Source organism: Nannospalax galili, unplaced genomic scaffold (genome assembly GCF_000622305.1).
Source record: "Nannospalax galili isolate Female #2095 unplaced genomic scaffold, S.galili_v1.0 scaffold566, whole genome shotgun sequence".
NCBI classification, from domain to species: domain Eukaryota; kingdom Metazoa; phylum Chordata; class Mammalia; order Rodentia; family Spalacidae; genus Nannospalax; species Nannospalax galili.
This window is the reverse complement of record NW_008355811.1, coordinates 461,592-474,057: the sequence shown is the minus strand read 5'-3', so window position 1 is coordinate 474,057 and position 12,466 is coordinate 461,592. Positions and strand designations below refer to the sequence as shown.

Sequence of the window (12,466 nt, the reverse complement as noted above, 5' to 3'; positions counted from 1 at the left end):
CACACCGGTCTGACCCTACAACAGACACTGGAAATTACCCCTCCCCTGTCTCAGTGGCTCTGGCCCTTACCGGGACATTGGGTCATGGACAGAACTCTGTATGCTTTCCTCAGGGTACCCCACACCTTTTGCATGGCCAAGAACACATGAGTTTTTTTTTGGGTGTGTGTATGTGTGTGTGTGTGTGTGTGTGTGTGTGTGTGTGTATGTGTGTGTTTGCTTGTTTGTTTTTGTTTTTGTTGATACTGATAGTTGTTGTTGCTGAGACAGGGTCTCACTATGTAGCCCTGACTGGCCTAGAACTTGCTATGTAGACCTGACTGGCCTCAATCTCACAGAGATCCTCCTACCTCTGCCTCCTGAGTGCTGGGATTAAAGACATGTACCACCTGGCTAGACAATGACTTTTATAGAAGAACAAAGGAGACTACTTCAATGCAGAACCCATCTAGGTGGGACCACCCACAGAGACACCATGGCAGTGATGAGGTGATGGAGCAGATGCTGGCTGACCTGCTGTGTGTGTCCTCACAGGACACTCAGCATGCACACTATGACCAGCTTGTTGGAATATTTTGAACAAAATACATCATATGGGTCTTCTGGGAATTTTGATTGCGTAGAATTTTCAATGAAAAATCCCTTGGGTTTACATGAAAAACAGCCAGACTCAGTTAGTCATACACAGTCTTGTGACTGTCATGGTGCTCCATTGAAGGACATGTGGTATGGGGGCAGTCTCTGCTCATGACTTGCCTGCCTTGCTCCCTTGCTTCTCCATTGGCACATGAGCAGACCCACTCTCCCTATCATCTATTCTAGGGCTGAGCTAGCTCAAGGGTGACCTGCCAGCCTTCACTGGGCCCCAGAAGTAGTGCCAGGACCCTCCCCAGGGAGCTCATGGAGGGACAAAAGGAGGCCCAGGGATCCCATCTTCCTTGAACCTGCACCTGCAGATAAGCTGGAGGGGGGACAGTGCCTGACAGGCACCCCCACCATACAACATTGCATTCATGCATGCCCATGTGCCCTCCACAGCCAGCACCAGCGATCTCCTGGGCTCCACCATTATCAGGAAAAGAGTGCAGTGTACTGTGTCCCACAAATATGCCAAAAACATTAACAAGATGCTAATGATAAGCATTTATGGTATACCACAAGTTTGGTAGCTTGGTAAACTTGAGTTGAGATTTCTTCCTTTTTCTCTATCCTCCTGGAAGCTGAAAGCTATGTGACCAAGGCCTCTGGTCAGATAGGCCCTGGAGAACATCTGGTCCCCTTAAGTACAACCCCTGTCCCCACCCTCCTGCACTGCAGCCCAGGCTTCTCCTAAGGAGGGCAGGGAAACCGGGTGAGATTAGCTATCAGTTGGCTATGGGGCTGCAGATTTCAGGAGCCTGGAGGGGGATCGTGGGGGTCTTGGCCTCTCCTATAAAGATCTCTTTATTTCCCTGGCACAGCAACAATGCCTGGGACCACATTGTAAAGAACAACCGTACTTAACTTATTCACTTAAAGACACACCAGCAGTAGCGTTCAAGAGGTTTTGTGGGCTGGACTCAAAACTGCAGCCAGATTCAGTCAGTGAGAGCTTCCGGGATCCATGTGGTGCTGTAGGGTCCAGGTGGGCCTGACCCAGAAAGGGAGATAAATTGGGGTCAACTGAGAAGCATCTGGCACTGGCCATATATCTGTCTAAGGGCCTGGGGCAGAGGGCTAGGAGCTACCTGCTTCCCTCTCAGGCCCTGGGGTCCAGCCCCCACAACCTAATCAGTTAAGATGGTACACACAGGGTTCACAGTATGGACAAACATGGGGACCATGGAGGTGCTGCCAAGATACAGGTTCTGGGCCTATCCAGACAGCAGAGAAGGTTGTCAATCACCCTATACCAGCACTGTTAAACCATGACAAGGTGATACCCTGACCTGCCACCTCTCCTCTGAGCATCCAGATACCTGGCATGACTTGTTTTGTTTGGGTTTTTTATTTATCTACTTTATTGTGTGTGTGTGTGTGTGTGTGTGTGTGTGTGTGTGTTTGCCTGCATGTATGTAGGTGCACCCATGTTGTACAATGCCTGCAGAGACAAGAAGAAGGTATCATATCCCCTGAAACTGGAGTTCTGGAGTTACCAATGGTTTTTAGCTGCCATGTGGGTGCTGGGAATCAAGCCAGGTCCTCTGCAAGACTAGCTAGTACTCTTAACTCCTGAGCTATCTCTCCAGTCCCTGACTCTGACTTATGTATTTTTTTTCATCAGACTGAGAGCCACAGGATGCTCAGAGCAGGGCAGGGTCAGAGCTGGGCACCTCCCTCCACCAGCTCATGTCACATTGATAGCCTGGGGAGGCCAGTCAGGCTGGAGCCCCAAGGGTCACCATACTCAGGCTTCCCTCTTTCCCTCTATCTAATCTGTCATCTTTGCAAATTGTTCAGGTTCATATTATTCAGCAGTTTCCCTGAAATTGACTCATCTTTTGAATTAAGTAAATCTGTCTCTTAAATAAGTAATATATTGCTACCAACAATAAACAACCTGCATCATTTGTCCAAAATACTAGTATATAGAAAATAAAAACAAAGTGTGGCAATGACAGTCAAATACAACCTGTCCCCACTACCCTCTAGCCTGGGTAAGCTTTCTTGGAGGGTCAATGAGGAGCCAGGCAAGCTTGGAAACTGCCATGAGCAAACTGTCAGTACAGCCTGGAAGGTTGGAGATGGTGGAAAAGGGGGCGTTCCCCACGCTGTGACTCAGGTTCACTTGCCTGTTTACAAAGGAGAGGCACATACACCAGAGTAATTACCTTCCCTGGGGTCAGCTGCAGTGGCCCCTGCCCACAATAACACCTTCAATCCCCACAAGAGCCCCACACCCACTTCACAGGTGAGAAAACTGAGGGCCACTCTGAGGGGCAGGTGACACCTACAGAGAAGGGTGGAGTCAGATAGGAACCTAGCCAGTCGCTGGTGATGCTCTTAATGAAGGCAGCAGAGCTCGGCAGGGTGGGGGTTCCCCTAAGTACACGGTTGGATTTGCAGCTGTGAGGAGGGCCCTACTGGTCCCTGGCAGATGGTAAGAGCAAGAATAATATTCCATATGCCATGATCAGGGCACAGGACACATAGGACACTCAGTGTGGTAGTTTGAATGAGAAATGTCTCCCATAGGCTCATATATTTGAACATTGGTCCCCAATTGGTAGAGCCATTTGGGGAGGTTTTGGAACATTTATTTGGTAGAATCTTGCTGAAGGAAGCACACCACTGGGGGTGGCTTTAAGGGTTTTATGGCCTTGCCCCACTTCTAATTCTGTCGCTTTGCTTCCTGCATGTAGATAGAGACATGATCTCTTGGCTTCCTGTTCCACCACCATGCCTCGCCTGGAACTTGTTGTGTAGACCAAACTGGCCTATAACTCACAGAGATCCACCTGTCTCTGCCTCCTGAGTGCTGGGATTAAAGGTATGTGCCACCACTTCCAGGCTAAATGCTTATTTTTATTATTTGTGTGTGTGTGTCTGTGTGTGTGTGTGTGTGTGTCTGTGTCTGTGTCTGTGTCTGTGCCTGTGTCTGTGTCTGTGTCTGTGTCTCTGTGTCTGCGTCTACATTCTGGAACTGAACTCCGGTCCTCTGAAAGAGCAGCAAATGTTCTTAACTGTTGATTCATCTCTCTGGCTCCTTTTCTCCTCTTCCCAAAGGGTTATTAGTTAGGCCTGTCCCAACTAGCTCCACCTCATCTTCAATGACATCTACAAAGAGTTCTTTCTATACAAGGCTGTATTCTGAGCTTTGGGGGACATGAACTTTGGGGGGCACAATTCAAGCCCTATACCATCTCAAGTCCCCCATCCACCTACTTGCTCCATCACCAACTCCCTTTGCAACCCCCATCTCCGCTGGAAGCTGCCTTATTTAGGCACTGTCCATACCCTGTTCTGCTCTTGTCTGTTAGGGCAGAGCTTTACTTAGATGGTAGAGCCTTTCCTGGTTCAGATGAATGGAAGCCTCCAGCACAGTGTTGGGCATTTCCAGGTCCTTGCCAGCACAGGATGAGTTCACAGAGCCCTCACACTGCAGGGCTCTCAGGAGAGGACAAGTGTCCCCCATCACCCTTCCCTACAGAGTGCTCTGCCCTGTGTCCAGTGTAAGAATCCCCTGGAACAGAGCTGTTTGCTTGGTCAACAAGGGTTTCAGGTAGAGTCACTGTGCAGTCCTGTGTTGCTTCCCTGCTGCTTCTTGGAGGAAGAGGCAGCAGAAAGCTGGGGAATGGTGTTGGCAATCATTGTGTGGCTGTACTATCATCAGATGCCTCTTTTCTTCCTGTCCAGATGACCAAACTCCCAAGAACTTTTGAAACAGCTCAGGAAGCAAGTCTCTCCTTCTTGTGAGTTTAGAGGGAACTATTATACAAGTCTTCACAAAGACAGACCCTGCTGAGCAAGTAGGAGAGACTGACCTCTACCACCCTCTGTGGGGTTCCCAAAGGGAGAACCCTGTGTTGCCAGCCTTGAGTGGCCCTCCCTTTGCTGACAGCTCCACCTGCTCTTCCTTCCCAGGGACCTTTGCTTTCCTGAGACAGAATGAGTTTAATGGAACTAGTCTTGAGACCCAGAGCCCACACACACGCCTTTGGAAGCAGATATGATATGGGATTCACAGAAGCTTATTTTGTCCAGTTTCTAGTCAATGGATGATAACCCCCCCCTTTCAGACTTTGGAGTATACCTGTTCAAGATTAAAATATGCAGATTATAAGATGAATTGTAAATGCAATCACTGGGCCCCAGAATACTCCCAGACTGGGACCACCACCTGTGAATGCTTTCTTAGGAGCTTTCCTCGCATCCCCCATTTTCTAGGTTGCATCCCCAGATATAATTTGACCAGCCTTGCCCAGGCCCACAACCTACAGGGAAACAGCATGGCAGTGTCTTTCAGCTTCATGTCTCAAGGTTCTATGCACAGGACTGTTTGTCCTGTGGAGGCTGAGGGGTCAGCACACATCTGTGGTCAGAGTCCCCAACCAAAGCAGGTATCTAGCAGGCTGTGCAGCCCATATGGGAGGAGCAAAGTAAATCCAAATTGCTCTTAATCTTCCTAATCCATAATTGTGGCTGCCCCAGGAGCCACAAGGACCACAGACAATGACAGGTAACAGAATGGTGGCCCATCACACACCCTGAACCTGCACAGCAGCAAAGCTGGGGCCACACTCCAGTGAGGTAGCCACTGTTTTATCACTTTTTGTTGTCACTCGGTGAGGTGGGCAAGCTGTGAAAGGAGAGGAGGGGTGGAGGTCAGCCAATCCAACAAACTGCAGCTATCACTCTGGCAGCTTGGCTGGGCTGTGCAAGACCATAGTGGTTTGGAAAGTAAACACTCAGAAGGACAAAGGCCTCTGAAGCAGGAAGGCCTTCAGGATCCATCAGTGAGCCACTTTGGGAAGTAAAATTTGCAGGGGAATAGAAACACCTTCTGCCAGCAATCGCATTCTCTGCACATTGAATATCTTTCCTGTTTCCCCATTAGGAGAAACTCCCAAAGGAGCCCTTCCTGGATGCCAGAGCTCTTGCATACCTGGAGGTTCAAGAAAGATGTATGATGGACCTGCCAAGGGAGACAGAAGATGCTCCATGGTCCTGCCCCACACCCTACTCTCACTGTGTCTTCCACTTGCCCCTCTGCCTGTTGCCACCCCCGCCTTTGGTCACCTGCACAGCACAAATGTGCTCAGCTTATGTTTTATGAATACAGCTGCACTCTGAGCAAAAGGCTGTTGGTGGGATGGAGAGCTGGGACCATGGCAAAGCAGCAGGCAGGGAGCTGCAACATAAATGCCTTGCTTCTGGTTCACAGTGAAAACTCTGGAAATCCTTACTCCTTTTATAGCCGAGTATGCCGAGGGAAAGCCACACTGTCACCCAGCATTCCTTCTTGCCTCCCTCCTCTTCTCTCTGACCTCTGCTCTAGCTCGGAGAGGGTAACTCATTGTGCCTAACTCATGATGACTGGGAGGTTGGGGCTTCCCAGTAGAGACCTGGGGTACCACTGTTGTGTAGACTACTCAGGGGTTCATGCCCTTTGACAACCACCTTGGTCTTCTGACCATCTCTAGCCCCTCCTTCTTAACTGTATGCCAGGGCTTCTGAAGTAGGGACTGTGCTAGGATGCCCAGCCTGTGGGACACACTTCCTGACAGGAAATGGACACAGAGCAGAAGAACCTGGGATCAGTGTGAGAAGGATTGTGCTCCTGCAAGACCAACTCGCTCTGCACCCCTTACATCCCGTTCATCCCCTTCACTTGAGCTGCTTCCTCTGAACCCTGACAGGACGGAACTCTCAGGCAATGCTCCTTCTGCATTTTTCATTCAGCAATTCTGCCCACAAGCAGGGAAGTAGAATATAGTCACTTCCTAAAATACTCATACCCTTATTCTAGCAAAACCAATAAGTGGCTCAGAGAAACATTCACTTACTCAGATTGTCATGGGTGTGCCACCCAGCCTGGGCCTTGGACACTAGAGATGGAACCACAGACAAAGTCACCACTTGCAGGGGACAAAAGGACAGGTCTCTGCACAGGTGTAGTGGGTGAGTTCCTGGTTAGGAGAGTGCAGCCCAGAGGAGGGCAAGCCAAAGGAGTGCAGGGTGTTTGTGGAGCAGATAAAGCACCTGTACCAGGACCTCTCTGACCAGCATCTGGGGCCCACAGCAAGATCTGCTGGTTTTTTTTAACTTGAACTTGTGACAATTGGACAATTGCAGGTCCTGAAGTTTGTGCCTCAAGCAGCTGCCACCGCTGACTTCCTAGACGGCCTGGGCAAGTCATCCTACCTCCAGGCTTCCATCTTTCTATCCCACCTCTAAGACCAGCCATGATTTTGAACATGGGACTGTAAAGTAAAGTGAATGCACATGGGCCAGAGATGCATAAATTAGAGGAATGAATGTGCACAAATGCTTTGATTTTAGAAATGACTCCTCAAGCACCTCTCTGGGTGCTTTTCCAAGGTCAATGAGATGTACCACATGAAGGTCAAGAGACTGAAGGGGAGTAAGGAGAATGGCATACCCCCATGCCAATGCCCTCTTCTACTCCTTCTGGCTCAAAAGAAGACACCCCACCCCCAACCTCCTCTTTTCAACACCTCCCCAGCCAAAAAAGTTTGAAGAGGAGCACAGGCCCAGCATATGTAAGCCATACATTAATTTGGCTCTGCATTGCTCCCTCTTGGCTTTCAATGCAGCTGGGTAAGTGGAAACTCTCAGGAATCAGTCCCACATCTGTGGACTAAAATAGAACAGGTTGTGACAGGGAGAGCAGGCTACCTCCTCCAGGAAGCTCCCACAGCTTTCCCTCATGCTCTCAACCAGAGGCCCTGAGCCAAGCCTGGAGAGGTATGCCTCAAAAATCTTTATGGAAATAGATGTCATCCCCTGAAGCTCTGTGCTCTCCCCCTAAGTTGCTCTTCCCCCGAGATGCTCTCCCCAGAGGACCTTCCTGGGACCGGTGCTAGACTCGGGCTTTCCTTGTCATTTCCTGAACAAATATTGAGTGACAAGTGGGCTTAGACACTGCTAAGAATATGAATCAGAAAGGAACACAAAGCTGTCTCAGGAGAGATGTAAATAATGCTTTACTTATGCTCATTAGAGCGAGAGAGAGAGAGAGAGAGAGAGAGAGAGAGAGAGAGAGAGAACAAGAGAGGAGAAAGGGAACCGGAGGAGGAAGGGAGCAATGTCAGAGGGGAAGGGATTTGGTGTGGGGGGGGAAGGCATTGTAAAAGAATGGTGAAGAGGGGCTGGAGAGATGGCTCAGTGGTTAAGAACACTGGTTGTTCTTGCAGAAGACTTGGGTCCCAGCACCCACATGGCAGCTAACAACTGTCTGTAACTCCACTTCCAGGAGATCCGACGGTCTCTTCTGTCCTCCGTGGGCATTGCACGACATGGCTGCACTCACCTACATGCAGGCAATATACTCATACACATAAAATAAAAATAATAAATAAAATATTTTTAAAGAATGGTGAAGAAAAGGAGGGAGAAGAAGAGGAGGAACAAGAGGAAGCCAGCAGGGGAGAAGGGACAGAAAGGAGAGAGGTTAGAGGGAGGCACTTTATTCTGCCCCCCTCAATGTCAAGAAAGTTGATCGAGGGTCCCAGATTTTCCTGACATGAGATACTGGCCCTTCTTATCCTTGGGGAAGGAAGGAAGGAAATGGCTCATGGGGCCAGCTGGCTTGCATGATGTTACACAAGCCCAAAGTGCTGCCAATGTTTTTATATAATCCTCCGGTTCTTCCCATAAAACAGACCATAACACCCTGACAAATACACTTCAATAAAGCTCCGCGCTATTACGGGGCCCAGTGTCTTCCAGGAGATGAATCATGCTGACGGTATGACCAAGTGCTCCAACTCAACTTTCTTTCCCTGTGGCTGCAGCTGAATGGCTGACTGGGAAGCCATGGAGTTGATTAGGAGCTCGTGGGTGACAAAGGCGCTCTCAAGGAGTCGAGGTTCTGTTATCTGAGGACATGCAAGTTGCTTGCATCCCAGGATGGCATCTCGTCCCTCCAGACTGCTCAGAGGCATGCCTGGAACACACTTCCTTCAGGAGGCCCCAGGCAATCCTTGCACACCACAGCACACACACACACACACACACACACACACACGGGGGGGGGGAATGAGAGCCAGCAGTTTGAAATTTGAACCCTGATGAGGATGCCCACCTACCCTAGTTATTCCCTACTGGAGCCTGTTCCCAGGACTTCCAAAGAAGGGTTTGGTGGGACTGCTTCTGCCAAGTCACATGGAACAGTAAGTAGAATCCCTCTGGTGCTGCAGGGATGCACCAACTTTCTCCTTCCTGACACTCACACAGAGCCAGACATGGGGGCAGAGTTACTGTGGTCATCCTACACCCCCAAATGGAAATGTGCCATTCCTGCCAGCTACCACTATCCACTGTGACTTGCCATGATCCAGATGCTGAGCCCCCTTGATCATGGTAAAGCAAATAGGCCACCAAGAGCAGCCACTTTCAAATTTCAGGGGCTCCTAGGCACCATGACCTCAGTCCATGTGGGTGCTTGGCTCCTGCCAAGCCCTGCTGGACCCATGAGCCCACCTGTCCACCTGGCACCAGGAGGACCTCATGCTTTTCCCTCAACAGAACTTTCTGTAGGAGACCTGAGCACCCTTGGAGGAAGATTGTCCAGGCCAGTGGTCACAATTTCAATGGATAGGACTGCTCCTGTGTCCCAGTCACTTTAGAGGGGCAGCACTCATGGGACTTCCTTCCACATCTCCAGAGAGCGAGAGAGCGAGAGAGCGAGCGAGAGAGAGAGAGAGAGAGAGAGAGAGAGAGAGAGAGAGAGAAAGTGTGTCCAGTCTAAACCCATAGCTCTGCAAGGCTCTTTGGGCCTTTGCTGTGGACCTAGGCACTGCCTGCATCCCCATAGCTCTGCAATATACCCCTAGTTCCTTGCTGTGGACCTAGGCACCACCTGTGACCCTCTCCACAGCTCTGTAATATACCCCCTAGTCCTTCACTGTGGACCCTAGACACTGTCTACACTCCTCAAAACTCTGTAAGGCTCCTCTGACCCTTCACTGTGGATCTAGGTATGGTCTGCACTCCTCATGGTTCTGCAGGGGTCCCCTGATCCCTCACCTCACTGTGGACACAGGTACAACCTACAACCCTCAGCCCTGTTGGTGCCTCTAGTCCTTCACTGTGAATCTGGAACTACCTGCACCTGACACAGCTCTGTAAGGCTCATTTTCCCCATCCTTCACCCTGAGGATCTAGGCACTGCCTTGAACCCCTCACTGCCCTCCTGGCAGGACCTGGGAAGCTCTTCCTTGAGAAGTTCAAGTTCTCTTGGGGAGTAAGTTTGGAGGCAGGGGCAGTTCCCAAGTGTTCACCAGATGAATGAAGGAGGATCAGGAATCACCCTGTCACTACCCCCTGCCAGTGGAGGCCTCCCAGCCTTTCTGTTGCCTCCCAGAGTCCCTCTGCAGGTCACAGAGCAGCTTTCTCCCTGGCTCCTGGTAGATGCTGTGGAGTGGGCGTGGGTATCCACCCTAGGACGTAGCAATACCCTGGCACAGGACCCTACCTCCCCTCCATCCCGGGGTACCCGCGGCTCACCATTGAGCTGGTTGTAGACCACCTCCTCCAGGTGGTCCAGGCGCTGCAGGATGGCCTCACGGTCGGCCAGCGCACCCGCCTTGGTGAGCCGGTTGCGCACCCGGCGGTCGGCACCGCGCACGACCTGCACCAGTGCCTCCGAGCGGTCCTGCAGGCGGCAGTACACCGAGAAGAGGATGATGCCCACGAACACCAGGATGTTGACCGTCAGCAAAGTTTTGATCTTCCTGGCCACCGCCATGAGCGCGGCTCGGGCGGGGCCTCCTCACCCGCCGGGCATCCCCGGGGCTCCGGGGCCGCAGGAGCCTGGGCGGGGCCGGCCACGGTGGGGACCATGAGCCGGGCAAGGGCGGGCGCTGTCCCTTCAGCACCGCCGTGCGGACTCCGCACGTCCGGCATCCACCACCCGCCCTCTCTCTCCGCGGAGCAGGGACCGCCGCGGGCTGCGGGCACCGGGCACCGCCGGCATAGTCCGCAGGGCCCGCCGGCCAGGAGCGGCCTGGGCCGGGAGGCGGTGCTGGGACTCGACTGCCACGCTCGCTCCTGCGCGCCCCGCTCCTGCGCGCCCCGCTCCTGCGCGCCCCGCTCCTGCGCGCCCCGCTCCTGCGCGCCCCGGAGCCACGGCGCCGGTGCGCAGTGACGCGGCCTGAGCTCATCAGCATGCACGCGGAGCCTGCGGCCCCGCCCGGAACCGAGCCTGCACCACCCCCACCCCTCCCCACCCGCCTCCAGCCTAGGCCCACTAGGAGCGAGACCCTGGGCGAGGCACCGCACAGAACCTCAGGGGATAAACCTCACGCTTAACCCGCGTGGGACACAGGGCCTGGTCGGGGCTGTGCTGTGGGTGCTCGCCGGGGTGTGGTGGGGTGCCTTTGTGCGTGCAGGACTGAGTCAGAGCCACCTTGACTTGCTTGCCCACCTTGCCTGGCCAAACCTAATCTGACTGGCAGCCCTCCTCTGGGATTGAGGGATGAGAAAGAAGGGTAGAGCAGACTGGAGACAGCCACCTTACCTGCAGCACCAGGCGAACAGAATCAAAGAAAAGCAAATCTTAGCTAGGCTCCCCCAAGTCCTCGGAGCTCAGGGGAAGTTTCAGTCAGAAAAAAACCCTGCTCCTCCATCTCTAATCTAACCCCAACTGGGGTGATTACAGATGAGACCACTGGAATCAGAGAGGGAGGGGTATCAGAAAAGTCACACAGCATGAGCTGTGAACTTGGATCATAGGATGTGTGTTCCTGTCTGCCTGGTTACCCCTGTATCCACAGTCCCTAAAACAATTTCTGACACATAGCTGGTGCTTGGCAAATATTTGCTGAATGCATAAATGATGGAGCATTTGTTAGAGCTTACTTTGTGCTGGGTCTTTTACATAGATTAGGAAGACAAGGGCCCTGGGACTTTGCAGCTTTGGCTGTGTGTGTGACTATATATTTATGCATGCATATGTGTGTACATGTCCATGTGTGCATGTGACCAATGTGTGCATATGTCTGTATGGGGTATATGTGTTTGTTCATGTATGTGTACTTGTGTTTGTGTGCACATGTATTTCTTGTTCATGGGTCTCCTTTGTGTGCATGTGTGTGTGTGCATGTGCTGTGTCCTTATGTGTGAATATACATGTGTGTGATATGTTTCTGCACGTGTACGTATGTATGTTGTGTGCATGTGTTGTGTCTGTGTGTATGTCTGTGTGTATGATTGTGTGCATGCATATGCTGTGTCTTTGTGATTGTACATGTGTGCCATGTGTGATGTGTCTCTGCATGTGTATGCATGTATTGTGTCTGTGTGTATGACTATGTGTAGGGTCTCAGAGGCTCTGGCTCCTGGTCCAGGCTCTCTGGTCCACACTGACTCTCCAACAGCAGGCAAGCCAGCCTCTCCTATCCAGCTTGGAGACAGACTGCCCCTGGCAAAAGTGACAGGAGATGAAAGTTCCCCCACTTCTTTCCTGGATGAGCCTTTCTTTTCTTTCTCAGGATATTTGTCTCAGAGATTCAGAGGACACTATCGGGAAGGCCCCAGCCACTGGGACTGAAGCCAGCACTCCAGAAGTGCTCACCGTAGAGATCACATGTCCCGAGATGGAGCCTGGAGGCACTTCATCACTCTGGGAGACTCTTAGGTGGCAGCAGACTCACAGATACTGGTCTGTTTCCATAAATAGCCATTCTCATGTCCCTCCTTTGGAAATGCCATGCTGTTTTGTGGGCCAGGGTCCCAAGTTTACAAGGACAGCCTTTGAGTCACAGGACAGAGCTTGCTCACATAGTGCTTGGTAGAAGAGTGC

The 12,466-nt window shown here is 51.7% G+C and overlaps 1 protein-coding gene across 3 annotated transcripts in view; it reads right to left on the bottom strand.

Annotated features, from left to right (window-relative positions):
* The window catches only part of Galnt9 (polypeptide N-acetylgalactosaminyltransferase 9), a 79,683-nt gene extending 68,912 nt beyond the window's left edge, over window positions 1-10,771 (bottom strand). The window contains exon 1 of one of the 3 annotated variants that reach the window (XM_008853738.2): window positions 10,171-10,771. In XM_008853738.2, coding sequence (XP_008851960.1) covers window positions 10,171-10,411 — 241 coding nt within the window. In that variant the 5' untranslated portion in view covers window positions 10,412-10,771. The remainder of the gene's footprint in view (window positions 1-10,170) is intronic. The other 2 variants (XM_008853739.2, XM_008853740.2) reach the window with 2 other exon arrangements.
* Between the last annotated feature and the right edge of the window lie 1,695 nt (window positions 10,772-12,466).